At 41.2% G+C, this 19,266-nt stretch overlaps 1 protein-coding gene across 1 annotated transcript in view; it reads right to left on the reverse strand.

The window, feature by feature from the left end:
* Positions 1-1,420: 1,420 nt before the first annotated feature.
* Positions 1,421-19,266, reverse strand: part of LOC122927121 (sialic acid-binding Ig-like lectin 14) — an 86,251-nt gene continuing 68,405 nt past the window's right edge. The window contains exons 8-11 of the mRNA XM_044278703.1: positions 9,990-10,025; positions 8,991-9,081; positions 8,521-8,635; positions 1,421-1,669 (exon numbers count right to left, since the gene is read on the reverse strand). Of these exons, the coding sequence (XP_044134638.1) occupies positions 1,523-1,669; positions 8,521-8,635; positions 8,991-9,081; positions 9,990-10,025 (389 nt within the window). The 3' untranslated portion in view covers positions 1,421-1,522. The remainder of the gene's footprint in view (positions 1,670-8,520; positions 8,636-8,990; positions 9,082-9,989; positions 10,026-19,266) is intronic.

The raw sequence follows: 19,266 nt of genomic DNA on the forward strand, positions 1-19,266 counted from the left end.
AGGGAAGGTTCAACTTCAGGCAGCAGGAATCGCGGTCATAAAAGGGGGCGGGGCTATTATAGCTCCGCCCACATCGGGCCGTCCTGTTGCTGGTCATGCTGATGTCACTGATGTCAGGTCAGTGACAGAGCGACTCAGATAGAGATAGCGCTAATCTGACTGGCGCCAGTGCAGCAGCACTCCCTCTCCCTCCCTAGTCCCTCCACAACAGGTAAGCCCCTCCCCTACACGGCCTGGCTCGGCCCCGCCCCCTCCACAGTTCGGCCCCGCCCCCTTCACCGCCTGAGTCCGCCTCCTCCTCCCTCTAGTTACCTACCTCTTCTGCTCGTGCGGCAGTGAGCCCCAGGCCCGCCTGCTTCAGCCTCCAGTCCTGACCTGACTACTCCTCCTTGCCTTCCCCCCAGCCAGGCCCGAGCCGCGGACCGCCCACGCCCCGCCCACTACACTGGGCGGGCGGTCGGGCCTGGCTGCCTGTGTGTTTTTACTGTGCACTGTGACTTAATAAAAAAAAATAATAATAAATTTATGCGGTCCGGACGGGCCCCCAGTGGCGTAGGGCCCCATGCCACTGCTATGGTTGCTATGGCGATCCCTACGCCACTGAAACCAGCCTAGAGCTCAGCTGATCTCCACACCTATGGTTTTTGAAACTTCTGGATATCAGTTGTTGAAGTTGTCAGCAATTGTTCATTATTGTTGATGCTCGGTAATTGTTGTACTATGTGATGGCCAATCAAGTATGGGCCCGGTTTTTGTCTCTAGGGTAAATTCTCCAAATGCAATTGGGATGCATAATGATAAGTACAAAAATAGGTGAAATTCAGAATCACCAAATTCACGAATGCAGGCGGTTCACCAGTGTGTCCTTACAGTGCAGTACCCATCCTATTCCACCATGTCTGTTGAGGAGTGAAAGCTTCAGAACTGCACCAAGTCCATGCTGCTTTTTTTCTCACAGCTATTACTATATTGCTTCCAAAAAAGTGATAGAGGTACATGATTAATATAGTGTTTTGCAACCTTCTCCCAACATTTAAATCCTAAATCCAATGTTTAACCCCCACTCATAGGAACATCCGTAAAACTGCCAGAACTAGCCTTTTAATGCAAATGTGTATAAACCATGATGCCTCAAGAAACCTGGTTTGGGCAGCAGTCCAGGAGGAAAAGAGACTGTCATATCAATACTGTCCCTACCTGTGGGTCCTCCTGTCATTCCTACAGCACTGCGTCACCTAATGAACAATTTGAACATCATTTATATGTAGATGTAGAAAGTTCAGATGTGGTTGTGTATGTCTATTTTATATCAGCCTCACATTCCTCAGGACTTCCTATAGGCAGGTGCCTACAGGTAAGTCCAGCCCCGTATGTAAGTACATTTAGTAGGCAGTTAAATGAGTTACCAAAGCAGAGGAAATGCTGCATCTGCTGATTGTAATCATGTATCAGTTTAAATAATTATACAGAATCCACTGAACATAATGGGATTAAACAGCCTCCTCCTCCTCCTCCGTTCAGTCTATTTCACTTGTATTTCAGCGTATTCTGTTTCGGGCTGACTTGAAGCCACTTTGATGGGTTTAGCAGTAAAAGCGAGCGTGGAATAGTGCAGGTCTTCCTGATCCGATGTGACCTCACTTGAGTCCATATCGTTGTCTTTGGCCTCCTATGCAAGAAATACAAAATTTTACTATAAAATACTTTTATAATTATTTTTCACTTACATGAACATTGTGATATCAAGGTTTAAAATTGCTCTTTTGTCTTGCATTTGGAAGATGATCTAAAGTCAACAAGTCAACAAGGTCTGAGATCCTCCTTCTCTCCTTGTTGGATCCATTAGTTGTTGATCCTCTACACAGGCACACATCCTTCAGCTGGACTTTGTGTCTCAAGGACCGACTGGGGCTAAGCTGACCCAAACTTACTGCAACCTACTGATCTATAAGGTAGTGGGTTCCAGCCGAACCATTGTTCTACTGAGTACAAGACATCAGACCTGAGATGGAATTTATGGCATCATAGATCCCTATGATGTAGTAAGTTTGGGTCAGCCATGCAACAATCAGTATGAGAACTGTGGTCGTCATTAGTGTCGAGCGCAAATATTCGAATTGTAAATTTTAATCGAGAATATCGCCACTTCGAGAATTCGTGAAGATTTAGAATATAGGGCTATATACTCGTATTCGCGAATATTGTAGATTTTGTTTAATCTGAATCCATGATTCTTCTCTGCTTCTTGCTTGTGGGCCAATGAGAAGGCTGCAATGTCTTTGTCTGAGCTTAGCAACATCCCTAGCAACCAATAGGAAAGTTGCCTACCCCTTACTATTTAAGAACCACCCAGCAGCCATTTTCTGAGAGAGAGAGAGCAGTGTCATTGCTCTGCTCTGTGCTTTCCACACTACATTAGATAGATAGTTAGAAGCTTATATATATATACAGTACAGACCAAAAGTTTGGACACACCTTCTCATTCAAAGAGTTTTCTTTATTTTCATGACTATAAAAATTGTACATTCACACTGAAGGCATCAAAACTATGAATTAACACATGTGGAATTATATACCTAACAAAAAAGTGTGAAACAACTGAAAATATGTCATATTCTAGGTTCTTCAAAGTAGCCACCTTTTGCTTTGATTACTGCTTTGCACACTCTTGGCATTCTTTTGATGAGCTTCAAGAGGTAGTCACCTGAAATGGTCTTCCAACAGTCTTGAAGGAGTTCCCAGAGATGCTTAGCACTTGTTGGCCCTTTTGCCTTCACTCTGCGGTCCAGCTCACCCCAAACCATCTCGATTGGGTTCAGGTCCGGTGACTGTGGAGGCCAGGTCATCTGGCGCAGCACCCCATCACTCTCCTTCATGGTCAAATAGCCCTTACACAGCCTGGAGGTGTGTTTGGGGTCATTGTCCTGTTGAAAAATAAACAATGGTCCATATAAACGCAAACCGGATGGAATAGCATGCCGCTGCAAGATGCTGTGGTAGCCATGCTGGTTCAGTATGCCTTCAATTTTGAATAAATCCCCAACAGTGTCACCAGCAAAGCACCCCCACACCATCACACCTCCTCCTCCATGCTTCACGGTGGGAACCAGGCATGTAGAGTCCATCCGTTCACCTTTTCTGCATCGCACAAAGACACGGTGGTTGGAACCAAAGATCTCAAATTTGGACTCATCAGACCAAAGCACAGATTTCCACTGGTCTAATGTCCATTCCTTGTGTTCTTTAGCCCAAACAAGTCTCTTCTGCTTGTTGCCTGTGCTTAGCAGTGGTTTCCTAGCAGATATTCTACCATGAAGGCCTGATTCACACAGTCTCCTCTTAACAGTTGTTCTAGAGATGTGTCTGCTGCTAGAACTCCGTGTGGCATTGACCTGGTCTCTAATCTGAGCTGCTGTTAACATGCGATTTCTGAGGTTGGTGACTCGGATGAACTTATCCTCCGCAGCAGAGGTGACTCTTGGTCTTCCTTTCCTGGGGCGGTCCTCATGTGAGCCAGTTTCTTTGTAGCGCTTGATGGTTTTTGTGACTGCACTTGGGGACACTTTCAAAGTTTTCCCAATTTTTCGGACTGACTGACCTTAATTTCTTAAAGTAATGATGGCCACTCATGTTTCTTTACTTAGCTGCTTTTTTCTTGCCATAATACAAATTCTAACAGTCTATTCAGTAGGACTATCAGCTGTGTATCCACCTGACTTCTCCACAACGCAACTGATGGTCCCAACCCCATTTATAAGGCAAGAATCCCACTTATTATACCTGACAGGGCACACCTGTGAAGTGAAAACCATTTCAGGTGACTACCTCTTGAATCTCATCAAGAGAATGCCAAGAGTGTGCAAAGCAGTAATCAAAGCAAAAGGTGGCTACTTTGAAGAACCTAGAATATGTCATATTTTCAGTTGTTTCACAATTTTTTGTTAGGTATATAATTTCACATGTGTTAATTCATACTTTTGATGCCTTCAGTGTGAATCTACAATTTTCATAGTCATGAAAATAAAGAAAACTCTTTGAATGAGAAGGTGTGTCCAAACTTTTGGTCTGTACAGTATAATACAGATAGTTAGTGTAGGTTATATCCTGATATAGTGCAGCTGATAGGTTCTGCTGTCCATACATACATGCTACAAACATAGTGCTGGGATGTCACAACAATACTTAGTGCACCAATCAGTATTATGTAGTCAGACCTGCTCAAATGTGAAGTTGCACATATTGCACCAAAATATGAACATCATTAATTGCCGATTTGGGCAATTGTGAATATATTGGAGCACTCTATCTACATATAAAGCTATAAAGCTATTGTAATTTTCTGCTGTGCCAAACATTTTCTCCAGTCTCTAGAAATTTCTAGCAGCTTGAAAAAGTAGCAAAAGTGACCCACGCCTGAATTGCTCGCGCAATACGCGCATATTACATTGCCGGTTAAGAAAATAATGGCAAATTTGCGTATTTATGATGGATATTCACCCACATATTTGTGAAATATTGCAAATTTGAATATTGCCCCTGCCGCTCATCACTAGTCGTCATATGGATTGTATTTCCCAGACTGCACAAACTCATTTGACACTATCCTTAGGGATAGCTCCTAGATGGGACAAGCCCAGGCATTTAACAAATATAATACACACATATACAGTACAGACCAAAAGTTTGGACACACCTTCTCATTCAAAGAGTTTTCTTTATTTTCATGACTATGAAAATTGTAGATTCACACTGAAGGCATCAAAAGTATGAATTAACACATGTGAAATTATATACCTAACAAAAAATTGTGAAACAACTGAAAATATGACATATTCTAGGTTCTTCAAAGTAGCCACCTTTTGCTTTGATTACTGCTTTGCACACTCTTGGCATTCTCTTGATGAGCTTCAAGAGATAGTTACCTGAAATGGTTTTCACTTCACAGGTGTACCCTGTCAGGTTTAATAAGTGGGATTTCTTGCCTTATAAATGGGGTTGGGACCATCAGTTGCGTTGTGGAGAAGTCAGGTGGATACACAGCTGATAGTCCTACTGAATAGACTGTTAGAATTTGTATTATGGCAAGAAAAAAGCATATAAGTAAATAAAAACGAGTGGCCATCATTACTTTAGGAAATTAAGGTTAGTCAGTCTGAAAAATTGGGAAAACTTTGAAAGTGTCCCCAAGTGCAGTCACAAAAACCATCAAGCGCTACAAAGAAACTGGCTCACATGTAGACCGCCCCAGGAAAGGAAGACCAAGAGTCACCTCTGCTGCGGAGGATAAGTTCATCGGAGTCACCAGCCTCAGAAATCGCAGGTTAACAGCAGCTCAGATTAGAGACCAGGTCAATGCCACACAGAGTTCTAGCAGCAGACACATCTCTAGAACAACTGTTAAGAGGAGACTGTGTGAATAAGGCCTTCATGGTAGAATATCTGCTAGGAAACCACTGCTAAGGACAGGCAACAAGCAGAAGAGACTTGTTTGGGCTAAAGAACACAAGGAATGGACATTAGACCAGTGGAAATCTGTGCTTTGGTCTGATGAGTCCAAATTTGAGATCTTTGGTTCCAACCACCGTGTCTTTGTGCGATGCAGAAAAGGTGAACGGGTGGACTCTACATGCCTGGTTCCCACCATGAAGCATGGGGGAGGAGGTGTGATGGTGTGGGGGTGCTTTGCTGGTGACACTGTTGGGGATTTATTCAAAATTGAAGGCATACTGAACCAGCATGGCTACCACAGCATCTTGCATAGGCATGCTATTCCATCCGGTTTGCGTTTATATGGACCATTGTTTATTTTTCAACAGGACAATGACCCCAAACACACCTCCAGGCTGTGTAAGGGCTATTTGACCATGAAGGAGAGTGATGGGGTGCTGCCCAAGATGACCTGGCCTCCACAGTCACCGGACCTGAACCCAATCGAGATGGTGTGGGGTGAGCTGGACCGCAGAGTGTAGGCAAAAGGGCCAACAAGTGCTAAGCATCTCTGGGAACTCCTTCAAGACTGTTGGAAGACCATTTCAGGTGACTACCTCTTGAAGCTCATCAAGAGAATGCCAAGAGTGTGCAAAGCAGTAATCAAAGCAAAAGGTGGCTACTTTGAAGAACCTAGAATATGACATATTTTAAGTTGTTTCACACTTTTTTGTTATATATATAATTCCACATGTGTTAATTCATAGTTTTGATGCCTTCAGTGTGAATCTACAATTTCCATAGTCATGAAAATAAAGAAAACTCTTTGAATGAGAAGGTGTGTCCAAACTTTTGGTCTGTACTGTATATCCAAAAATATATCTTTATTGAAATTGATTAAACAAATAAATAGATGCATAAATTGGCAAAGACAAACACAACCACATGGAGCGTGCACAAAACACGTCGGGACATCAAGTTATAGCATTGCAAGTAATGTAAATACAAGTATAAGTAAATACAAAATCAAACCATGTGGCTCTCCCACCTAGATTAAAAAAAACATGATTCACAGCATATACACAATGCAGACCCGGCTAGTGGCACCTCCAAGAGACCCCGACATGTGTTTCGCGCCAGCTTCCTCGCCACCTTCTCCATTACTTGCAATGCTATAACTTGATGTCCCGACATGTTTTGTGCACTCTCCATGTGGTTGTGTTTATCTTTGCCAATTTATGCATCTATTCATTTGTTTTATCGATTTCAATAAAGATATATTTTTGGATATATATTTGTGTATTATATTTGCTGAGTGTTTTATCGATTTCAATAAAGATATCTTGTTGGCTATAGTGATGAGCAGCATAGGCAATATTTGTTTTCGCAATATTTCACAAATTTTTGGCCTAATATTCGCAATAAATTTACAAATTCTAGAATTCATGATCTCCGGTCATTATTTTGCTGACTGCAAAAATCGGCAATGTAATATGCGCATAATGCGCGCAATACAGGCGTGGGTCACTTTTGCAAAATCTTTCAAGCTTCTAGAAGTTTACTGAGACTGGAGAAAATGCACAGTACAGTAATTCCTATCACACTACCTAACACCCTGCACTGGAACCTATCAGCTACACTATATCAGGATATAACCTACACTGACTATCTCCCACTCACTATCTGTATTATATATATATAAGCTAACTAACTAATGTAATTGGATAAGGATCTAGAAAACTCAGCAAAGCACAGAGCACAGCAATGCCACTGCTGTCTCTCTCAGAACTGCAAAAAACTGCAGAAAATGGCTGCTGGGGAGTTTTTTATATAGTAAGGGGTAGGCAATAGTGATGAGCGGCATAGACAATATTTGAATTTGCGATATTTCGCAAATTTTTGCCCGAATATTCACCATAAATTTGCAAATTCAAGATCTTCATTCAATGTTTACTTGATTGCGAAAATTGGCAATGTAATATATTCGCAATAAATTTGTGATAAATTTGAAATTAGAATATTCAACACTATTCGCAAATACGAATATATAGCACTATATTCAAAAAATTTGCGATTCGAATATTCGTACTCAACACTAGTAGGCAACTTTCCTATTGGTTACTAGGGATGTTGCTAATCTCAGGCAAAGATTTTGCAGCCTTCTCATTGGCTCACAAGCAAGAAGCAGGAGGGTACTGATGAAAAAAAAAATCTAGAATATTCACGATTATGAAGAAATAGTACTATATTCTAAATCTTCGCGAATTCTTGAAGTGGCGATATCCTCAATAAAAATTTGTGATTAGAATATTCGCAATCAACACTATTTGGATATACATTTGTGTATTATTTTTGCTGAGTGCCTGGGTTTGTCCCATCTAGAACACTTGCGTTCTATTTGTGTTGTACAACCTTATTCCGGTTTTGTGTTTTATTGCTCATTGGTATCCTACTATCCTTAGAGACAACCTACAGTCCATTCCCATAACTCAGAAGGGCATGGACAGAATCTGCTCAATTACTGTATATACAGTACAGTACTCAAAAAATGCAAGTGTCAATCTAACAATTGCATGATGGGGCCCTAAAAAGCAGTAGAAAACATTTTTAAACCTCCTTTCACCAGGATTAAAAAATAAACATCGAGAAAAATAGGCATAATAGGCATCGCAACATCAAAAATGCCCATACTATTAAAACCGCAAACAGTGTAAAGGGGAAAAAATAGCCGATTTGCCGCTTTTTATTCATTTCACCTCCCAAAAGTTTTACAAAAAAGTGATTAAAAAAAATACAAACTACAGATGATCCTGTGAAAAATGATCCCCCACACAGTTCCAAAGATGTAACTATAACTATAAGCACGAGAACTCCTGCTCATGAGACACATTGATTCGTTAGAGTAGATCTTCTCATCCCTACTGGAATTTCTCATGAAATAAAATCAACACAAGGCTACCCAAACCCTCCATGGGCTGCAGTTCACAACACAACCACAGTGTGGCCTCATACAACATGCACCTGTAATGTACATATCTCCTGACACAGTGTCACAAATTAATCATGTTTTTCAAAAAAGCAAAAGGAGTGTACCTCAGCTTTCTGTTCAGGTTTGCTGACATTCATGTATATCTCATCTGTCGGTGGTTCTGCACTGGTAGACGGTTCTTCTGTTCTCAGATAGGTCTTCTTATTGGTTATTGTTTTCCTAAAATAATTTGCATAAGTGATCAGAGAATGACACATTGTTTATGTTCCAGCCATTCCAGAAGAAAATGTAAATTGTTTCACATATTTTGACCACTAGGAGTAACGTACAGAAATGAACACATCTGTGTCATGACAGCACGCCAGGTGGTCAGGCAGAGTATTGCAAGTAAATAGAATTTTGATTGTTTGAGTTTTAATAGGGACGTCTTTCACTTTCACAATGTAATGTTTTGCCCCTGAAGCATGCATGATGATACCCGTCTCTCTGTACTTTTGCATTACACAACCACAGGAACTTTGTGTAGATTCAGAGTAGAATGACAACAGACAGTGCAAAGCATACAAGTTCTTGCCTTTGAATTAATTTGTACAGCAGAAGGATTAACAAAACAATACTCATTCCACATATGAAGGCAATCGCTACATCTCGGTATAAAACTGAACCTGCGGAAGAAGCAAAGAAGATAAAATTAAAGATCTGCCAGTATTTTTTTGGTTCCTATTTATTATGGTTCCTAAATGGATCCTAACACTATGTCAGAAGTTGAACTATCGAGATAAAGGCATCAGAGAGATACCCCATAAAAGTTATACTTGTGGACACAGATAAATCCATAAAACAGATACACAAGGTACTAACTGGGGGCTGCAAATAAAAAGTGTCCTCATTGTGTGGAGTCACATGGTATATCACATGATCCCTCTCAGCCAATCAGCATATTTGAAAAGGATCAGGTGATGCAGTTGGCAACTGCTTTTTGTGAGGAGTCATGGAGAATACTGCATGTCACATCAGAGTTAGGAGGATAACAGAAGAGACAAGGACAAGGCAGAAGAGAAGAAGTAGGGGAGAATGAGAATGGAGAAAGTAGAAAAAGATGAGCAACAAAAGAGGAAAAAAGAGGAGGATGAGATAAAAAAGGCAGAAATCAAGATATAGAAAAAAAAAGATTAAGAGTAGAGGAGGGTGAGAGGAAGGAGAAAGTGGTAGAAGAATGGGAAAAGAAAGAGGGAAAAAGATACAGAAAGTGGAAAAAGTAGGAGGAAAGAAAAGAAGAGAAGTAGAAGAAAGAAAAGGAGACAGAGAAGAAGGAGATAGAGAAGGTGAGATGAAGAGGGAGGAGTAGAGGAAGTCAGGGGAGTAAAGAAGTAAAGTAAAAGGGGGGTGGAGAAGAGCAAAACAAGGAGAAAACAGTAGAGGAAGGAGAAATTCAAGGAGAAAAAAGGGGAGGAGAGGATGAGGAGCAGGATAAAGGGGAGGAGGAGGAAAAATAAGGAGAAAAATGTGGTAAAATTGAATAGACAAAACAAACCAAATAGGATGACAAAATGAGTGAAAGGTAAAGTCTCACCAAGGGTTGTTGGTTCAGTTACTGTCCCCAAATCAGCTAAAAGAGATAAAGAATAAAATCTCATGATCAACATTAAATAATATCATCTGAACAGTTAAAGGGGTTTTCCAGGTTCAGAGGTAAACCCAGACACATCCCCCATCTTCATGCTCTAATGCTCTCCATTGCTCAGCGCTTAATCGCAGGGTAAAGGCATTTTTAGGAGATCCGGTGATGTACTGGATTCTCCTTATGGTTGCCAAGCGGAGGCTTCCCCCCAGCAGTAAGCCCAGTGACGTCACCGCCACTAATGGATGGGCTTTAGCGCTGCCCTAGCCTGTAAAACTACTAAAGCCCGCCCATCAGAACCGGTGATGTCACCGGGAACACAGCTGGGTGGAAGCCTTCGCCCAGCAGTGTGCAAAGGTAAGAAAAAGTGCCTTTGCCCTGCGCGATACAGCGCAGGGCAATGGAGAGCATCAGAGCATAAAATGCTCCAATGCTCATAAGAGGGGGGCCGGAGGGGTAAAGATGGGGATATGTCCGGGTTCAGCTAAAACAAGCCCTTTAATAATTTACATTAACTTAAATCCGCTGTCTGACATCAATTTTATATTCATGGCTGATGTCTGACATTGTAACTCAACCTAATTGCCTTTTTTTTATTTATTTTTATTATAAATATTTTTATTTTCATTTTCAATATAAAAAAAGAGAAACAAAAAAGAAACAGAAATATGCACAAACAATAAGTATTACATGATTATCGTTGATAACATCGTATTTATATCGTTATCGTTATTTGATTTCACATAAAAAAGGTATATATAGCCCCCCCTCCCACCCCCCCTGGGTTGTCTTGGGTGTTTCCAGGAAAAATTGATTTCATGATCTCATATCGGGGGCTTCAGTCGTCCTTCATTCATTATTTATTAGTTCGACACTTTTTGACTCTTTATTCCCCTTTTCCTTCTGTCTATTTACCTTCCCTTTTACTTTCTTTTATCTTGCAGATATATTCATATCTCTGCGTCCTCTCACATAAATTCTTCCATTCTTCAATATTTGGTGGTCTTTCCGCCCCCCCCCCACTCTCTAGCCACAACGACCCGCGCCATCATTAATCCTTTTTCCCATTTCACCTCACATTTTCTTTCCAAACCTATTTCTCATATATCCAAACACAGCTATCAAAATCTCCAATGGCTTAATACTACCAGTTACTCTGCTAAGCTCTTTAAATACTTGAGTCCAGTAGACCTGTATAAGAGGACAGTACCAGATTAAGTGGGTAAAATCCACGTTATCTATTCTGCATTTCCAGCATCTAGAGTCCCTTGTTTTATACATCCTGCTCAACACCCAAGGAGTTATATAGGTACGATGGAGAATAAAATACTGTATCAGCCGGAAATTACTCAATATAGTGCTCCTTTTTATACTTTTATAAATAAATCTCCAATCTATAGTGTTAGAATCCACTTCTTGTGCCCATTTACTTTCACTTTTAAATTTTCACTACATTTACTACTATCAATATCTGTGAAATTGATACTTTGGTAGCGCTACTATGATAGCAGAATTCTACAAATTCTGTTTAGTGATTAAATAATATTTATTCTCGGTTGAGTCAAATGCATGCTTCAATCGAAGATATCTAAACCGTGTAAGGGGGTCTAGCTCAATACTAAGCCCCAATTCCTCTAACGTCTTGAGCTTTCCTTTGACCTCAATCTGTGAAACAAACTTAATGCCATTTTTTTCCCAAAATACATAGTCATCCAACCTCTGAAACTCACCTAAATTAATATTTCCCCATATAGGGGTGATCCTTAATGAGTGGTTTATACCCAGTAGTTTTTTTACATTAACCCATATTAAGTGCATCATATTACTAATTGGACACTTCCTTCCCTTAATTTTTATAATCCCAGTTTCTAAGAAACTGAAGATGTTATATCGGAGACTTTCGAACTCACCCACCAAATAATGACGCAATCTGTCATCCTCCATTGTTAACCACTGTAGCTGGGATGCATAATAGTAGCCTCGAAAGCAAGGGGGATATGTCTGGGTTCTGCTAAAACAAACCCTTTAATAATTTACATAAACTTAAATCCGCTGTCTGACATTATTTTTTTTATTCATGGCTGATGTCTGACATTGTAACTCAACCTAATTGCCTTTTTTTTCATTTTGGACAAATGTCTTACTGGTTTTTTTTATTTAAAAAAAGTGTTTACTTTAATTTTATTTCAGTCTCCTCTGACGTTTACTACGGTCTTTGTTCTTTCATAGTCTCATGGTGGACTTCCTGTTTGAGTTATTCCTTTTGTTATCATCTGTTCCTCTTCTGATGGTTTTACATCTAATTCCTGCTTTAAGAAATGCTTCATTTTGTTTGGACTTTTCCTATTTTTAATTTCCTTTTTTTCAGAGCTTACTTGTAAATTACAGAAAATCCTTCTCTTCTCGTCTATTATAAGAATACTTCTATGAGCAGGTGAAAATTCTAAATCCCTGGGAAGGTAAAGAGTTTCCAAGATCATCTCATCACCTCAAGATCTCCAAGCCTTAAGGACACTGTCAATAAATATCCGCAGCACAACTTCATGACCACACACACCAACTCACATAGTGACATCTGCATACTTGTAATCCAAAATTGGCCTCACTTAGGCTACTTTCACACTTGCGGCAGTGTGATCCGGCGGGCAGTTCCGTCGTCGGAACTGGCCGCCGGATCCGCCGATCTGCTGCTGCCTGAAAGCATTTGTGAGACGGATCCGGATGCGGATCCGTCTCACAAATGCATTGCAAGGACGGATCCGTCTCTCCGCTTGTCATGCGGACCGACGGATCCGTCTTGTACATTTTTCGCATTTTTACCGATCTGCGCATGCGCATGCCGGAACGACGGCTCCGGCATTCCGGTATTCTGAATGCCGGATCCGCCGCTAATACATTCCTATGGGAAAAAATGCCGGATCCGGCGTTCAGGCATGTCTTCAGTTTTTTTCGCCGGAGAAAAAACCGTAGCATGCTACGGTTTTCTCTTTTGCCTGATCAGTCAAAACGACTGAACTGAAGACATCCTGATGCAAACTGAACGGATTACTCTCCATTCAGAATGCATGGGGATATGCCGGATCAGTTCTTTTCCGGTATAGAGCCCCTGTGACGGAACTCTATGCCGGAAAAGAAAAACGCTAGTGTGAAAGTACCCTGATTAAATGATATTTAAAGAATTTCATGAACGTCCAAAACTCATTTTCAGGGAAAGGAGGAGGGGGGACTCTGAAAAGCAGCATAGCCCAAAGCAGGCTACACCCCACTGAAAAAAACGTTAACATGAAATATCAATAAGAATGTAACAGGAATAATCAGGTACAATTCAACGACGTATAAATGTTGTGAAACCATCTGCTAGAGATGAGTGAAGTTAACAAAAATTTTATTTGACTGCTTCGCTGAATTTCACAAAGAAGTTCAATTACCGCATTTTCCGGCGTATAAGACGACTGGGCATATAAGATGTCCCCCAACTTTCCCAGGTAAAATATAGGGTTTGGGCTATACTCGCCATATAAGACTACCCCTTCAATGCTATTTAATTTGGCATCAAGATCTGCAGGTAATTGTTGTGCAGGTTTCGTCTTTTGCCTCAGTACCATACTATGCCTTTCCAAGACTCTAGTGCACCAGGATGCAGTGGCCTTAAATCTGTGGCTATGATCTGGGTTAGATTTAGCCACTGAAGTGCAAACAAACGTATTTTATTTCGTGTCACTACATAACCGTTTTGGCGATGGTCATTCACCATGTCTGCTACATGTTTTTCGAGTTATGGCCTCTTCCTAATGCACACTTAACCCTTGGCATACTCTTTAAGGCTTTTTCATTTGCTTTCCAGTCCCGAAACATATTTTCTGTTACTCCATATTGTCTTATAGCAGCACAGTTATTATGTTCCATTGCAAAGGTTACAACTTTAAGCTTGAAACTGGCTTTATATTTCTTTCTTCTTGCTGGTAGAGCCATGATGGGGTCTTGACTGTTAGCCATTTGTATACTGTACTGTATGTACTGGCGCTATACTGTATGAACCGATGCAGATACTGGTGCTGTACTGTATGAACCGGTACAGATACTGGTGCTGCACTGTATGTTCAGATACTGGTGCTGTACTGTATGTTCAGATACTGGTGCTGTACTGTATTCGCCACCACATGTATCTGCTCCTCAGATAGACTCAGTTTTTTCAGCACAAATAAGATGCACACCAAACTTCATTAGAGATCCGCCATTCCAACATTAGAATTGGCTGAAGTGCAGATGCTCCTGCTTCCCCTAGAATCGCCAATCCAACCTAGTATACAACAACCAGCCAATCACGGCAAGCGATGTACCAGTATTTTCTGTGCACACTGCATACCAAGCCTGCTTGGATTGGGTGGGTCAGCTCTCCCTGCCTGCCCAGCCCTCCCTGTCTTCAAGACGATCTGAGCGGTAGTACGCAATGTGATACTGTCGGCATGAGAAAACCACTGAGAGTAGGGAGAGGGGGCTGCTTCAGGAGCGGCTGGCCGGGATGCAGCGCACAGTGGCTCAGCTAGAGGGCGCCTGTCCCTGAAGCTGGAGAAGGACAGCTTCTCCAGTCCGGCTAGGAAGTAAGTTTCAGTATGCTGTATACCGGCATAGAAGACGACACCTGGCGTATAAGACGACCACCGACTTTCGAGAAGATTTCCATGTGTTAAAAAGTAGTCTTATACGCAGGAAAATACAGTAGTTACAAAGTACTTTGTCACGAGTTGCATTCCATTGTATGTAGCGGTTGCAATGATGGGGAACTCCAATCGTGCCCCCCCATCAATGAACCCCTCAGATGCCGCTTTTCATAGCGCTCTGATGTGGTGATGTTACACTTCCACAATGGCCTCTCCACGAGCAAATGGATGGGGTCAGCATTTTTTTCTTACCACGAAGCGCGAGTTAAATTGGCTTTGTGGCGAATCAAAATTTTCCTAAAATTCTAATCGAAGTCAATTCGTTTCACTTCGATTCGCTCAACACTACTATCTGCAATAAAGAGGTCCACTTTCAATCTTCCATTACCAGATAACTATTTGCAGTATCTTCTTTGACCTGTGCCTCTGAATTTGTATGTACAGTATTTTATTAAAGACACGTGTGGGCGACAGGACATTGGACAAAACCCAATGATTCTCAGAGCCCGTATCAGTCGTTCCCGTCGATTCTATGAAATGCTGGCTATAAAGTGTTACTCTTAAGCCCATATATCGGAATGTGCAGTACGGATGTCTTTAGTTGCAAGCTTGTCCACACAAACATCCCTAACTCTAGATAGTCCCTATAGGCATCTGAATGAGAGAAATACATTGAGCATGCATGCGCCTTTAAAGGGGTCGGCACATCTCACACATTGTTGGCATATCGCTAAGATATGCCACCAATATCGGATACGGGCAGGTCCCATCTATGGGATCTAAATTAATCTCTAGGATGGGCCTCCAAACAAACGGAGAGCACAACTCTCATGTGCAGCGTCCTCTTTATTAACTTCTAAGGGAGTTCTAAAAAGAGTCGCGTGAACGCAGAACTCCCTTAAAAGTGAATGGAGAGCACACCGCGCAAGTGCAGGCACCTGTCCATTCTCCTCAATGGAAGTTCTGGAAATATCTTGCATTTGGCTATTTATCTCTCTCCGATAGAAGTGCATTGTGCATTCTCGTTCATTCACTTTGGAGCCCCCATTCTAGAGATAAGTGAGGGTCCCAGACATGGGACCTGCGTCTATCTGACATTGGTAGCATATCCTAGTAATATGTCTCCAAGGTGGGAGATGGGCCAACCGCTTTAAACGGTTACTCCAGGCTCCTGTCCTGATATTTGATGACCTATCTTCAGGTTAGGTTATTATCAATATCCAATCGTTGGGGTTCTACACTCCACACTTCATCAGTCAGTCGTTTCCTGTGGCTTCTGGCTCAAGAATTAGCACAATTAGCCCAGAAAATCCCTGGAGTCCATTTTGGAAGTTAACGTCACAATGATTTATTTTTTTCTCTCATCTCCACATTATTTTTCAATCAACAAAACCATACAAGGGCTTTAATTTATGTGCGAAAAGTTGTATTTCATCTTCTAATGTATTGTAAAACGATTATGGAGGTACCAAAATAAATAAAAAAATTAAGTAGTTTGTAATGCTTTGTGTTTCTGTATACTGATATCCATATCTTTTTTTATTTCTCTACTGACGAAGCGCAGTAAGGGGTGGTTTTTTGCAATGCAAATGTTGATAACATTGATAACACCGATAACATTTTGATGATTTTTTAACCTGACAATTCAGACATTATAATTATTTTTATTTTTTTACGCCGTAATTTAACTCCTTTCTGACACAGCAATTTTCCATTTTTGCATTTTGGTTTTTTGCTCCCTGTATTCCCAGAGCCATTATTTTATTTTATTTTTTCCGTTCACAAACAGAACCTGTAGGGCTTGTTTTATGCAGGAGAAGTTGTACTTTCTAACCTTTTAATATGGTATACAATGTAGAGGAAAGATGAAAAAAAAAAATCCAAATGGGGTGGAATTGGAAAAAAACACAGTACCGACACAGTTTTACGTTTTTTTTTTTTAGGGTGTTCAATATGCGGTATTACTTTTGCTTCATTTTCCCGGTCAGAATAAGGCTACAGGCACATGACTGTTGTGTGTTTTGCGGTCCGCAAACCGCGGATCTGCAAAACACGGATGACGTCCGTGTATATAACTGCCTATTCTTGTCTGCATAGCGCGGACAAGAATAGGACAGGTTATGTTTTTTTGCGGGGCCATGGAACGGAGCAACGGATGCGGACAGCTCACGGAGTGCTGTCCGCATCTTTTGCGGCCCCATTGAAGTGAATGGGTCCGCATTTGAGCCGCCAAAACTGCGGCCCTGATGCGGACCAAAACAATGGCCATGTGCATGAGGCCTAATTATAGCAATACCACACTTATATAATTGCTTTTGCATTTTAATACAAAAAAAATTAAAATAAATTTTTTTCTTGTCATCTCCATATTCTGACCCCCATAGATGTGTGAACGTTCATTATTTTGCCTGAAAATAGTTTTTTTATAATATCATTTTGGGGTGTGAATTACTTTTTCAATTTTTACATTTTTGGGGGGAAGTGATGAAAAACAGTGAGACATTTTTATTTTTTCTGTTATGTCATTGTATAAAAAAAACATATTTTCAACGTTACAAGGCTATAGCTTTTTATTATGGGTTAAATGATGGGAAAAAAAACTGAAGAAAAAATCTAGAAGACTCTTCTAGGATTTGAACGTGAGACATCTTCATGCACGGCTGACCACTTGCCTCCAGAGTACAGCCTTATCATATTGAGAAGAGTGGTTTTCTACTTAGAAAGGTAATACATATTACTGGTATCTTTATAATTAAATGTTGTGCCTGTGAATAAACCAGTAATATGCATTAGCTTTCTAAGCATAGAAAACTTCTATTCTCAGCATGGTAAGGTTGTAGTATAGTATATGATGTGCATATGCTAGGACACAGCTTTGCCCTCATCATGCTGATGTCTAGCACTGTCAATCAAGGGGAGGAAGAGTGTGCAGACCACAGAGGTGTTACAAAAGTAGTGCTCCAAGGATTCAGCCCAGCCCCCCCGGTCCTCCAATGTTCTAATTTGCATTTGCAACTGTTTAACATACAAAAAAAAAAGGTTTTGTTTTAATCAGCATTATCAACCCTAGCGTTTATTAAAGTTAATCATGCTGACAGAGACTCTTCAGGACATAACATTTATTGTTTGTGTTTTTGAAAGGGTTATCCAGGAATTTGATAGTGATGACCTATCCTCAGGATAGATTATTAATATCAGATTGTGGGTGGCCCGGCTCCTGGTATTTTTGCCAATTAGTTGTTTGAAGAGGTTGTTTCTCTCACTGAACCTCCAATGAGAGCTGTGATCTTTTCATAACTTACACAGAATTATATCATTTTATAACTGAACTGCGTCTAGGCCACATGACCGATGTACGGTGACGTCACTGGCCTAGGAAGAGGTCTGAGTGCTCAAAGAGCGCTGCAACCGCCTCCAACAGCTGATGGACGTGAGTCCTGGGAGACAAACCCCTACTGGTCTGATAATGATGACCTATCCTAAGGATAGATTACCAATGTTCTACTCCCGGAAAACCTCTTTAACAAAAAATACATACTTTTTGTTTTACAATTATTGAATAGCTTTTAAAGAAACAGTTGAATGAGCACTTGGCAACTTAAGGCATCTGTGTTGGTTAAATGTGTCCTCATTCCTGAGAAAAATGATGTTTAAATATATGCAAATAAGCCTATAGGAGCAACGGGGACATTGTCATTGCACCTAGAGGCTCTGCTGTCCCTGCAACTGCTGTGCCTTCGGACTTCGATTTACATAGCCAGACATGATCATGCTTACACTGCCTGGGTCTATCCATCAAAGTGGAGAGGACATGGCAGTTGCAGAAAGAGCAGAGCCTCTAGGTGTAATGGCAACGCTCCTGTGGTACCATATTGTGGCACATTATATCACCCCAACAGAGCCAAATACCACAGTCCCTCACAAAATACTGCCCCATCAGCACAAAATACATCCCCAAAAACGTCCACTGGCCGGGCATGAAGAAAGCTCAGGTGGCCCCCCGGGCATCGGCCCACCGGGAAATTTCCCTGTAAGGTGTATGGCCAATCTGCCACCTTGTAGAAGTCTTCTACACAGCTTAAAGGCCTCCATACACAATAGAGAATGGCAGGTTCAGCCAACAAGTGTGTGAAGAGCTACCAACTCTCTCTCTCGGGGGAGAGAAGGATCGAGCAAAGGGAATATTTTCATCAAATCCTTTTGCTCTCCAAGGAGATAAACTGGAAACCAGAAGTGTCTGGCAGCTACTTTCTCCTCTCTCCCCATTGAATATTCTTCCACATTTGAACAAGCTGAATGTGTATGGGGTAGTCTGCAGACAGCTATTGAATGTGTATGACTGCCTTAAAGGGTTTTTCCTAGAGGTTTTAACTGATGACCTACTGTATCCTCTGGATAGGTCATCAGTATCTGATCGGTGGGGTTCCAACACATGGGACCTTCATCGATCATCTGTTGATTCTACATGCCCTGTGCAGCCATTTTGTCCAACACAACAGGCAAAAGTGTGTGTCTTTCACACAACAGTATTACCCCTTGTCTTCAGAGATACTACCCTAGGAAGCGCT

This window comes from Bufo gargarizans, chromosome 2 (assembly GCF_014858855.1).
Source record: "Bufo gargarizans isolate SCDJY-AF-19 chromosome 2, ASM1485885v1, whole genome shotgun sequence".
Classification (NCBI taxonomy): Eukaryota; Metazoa; Chordata; class Amphibia; order Anura; family Bufonidae; genus Bufo; species Bufo gargarizans.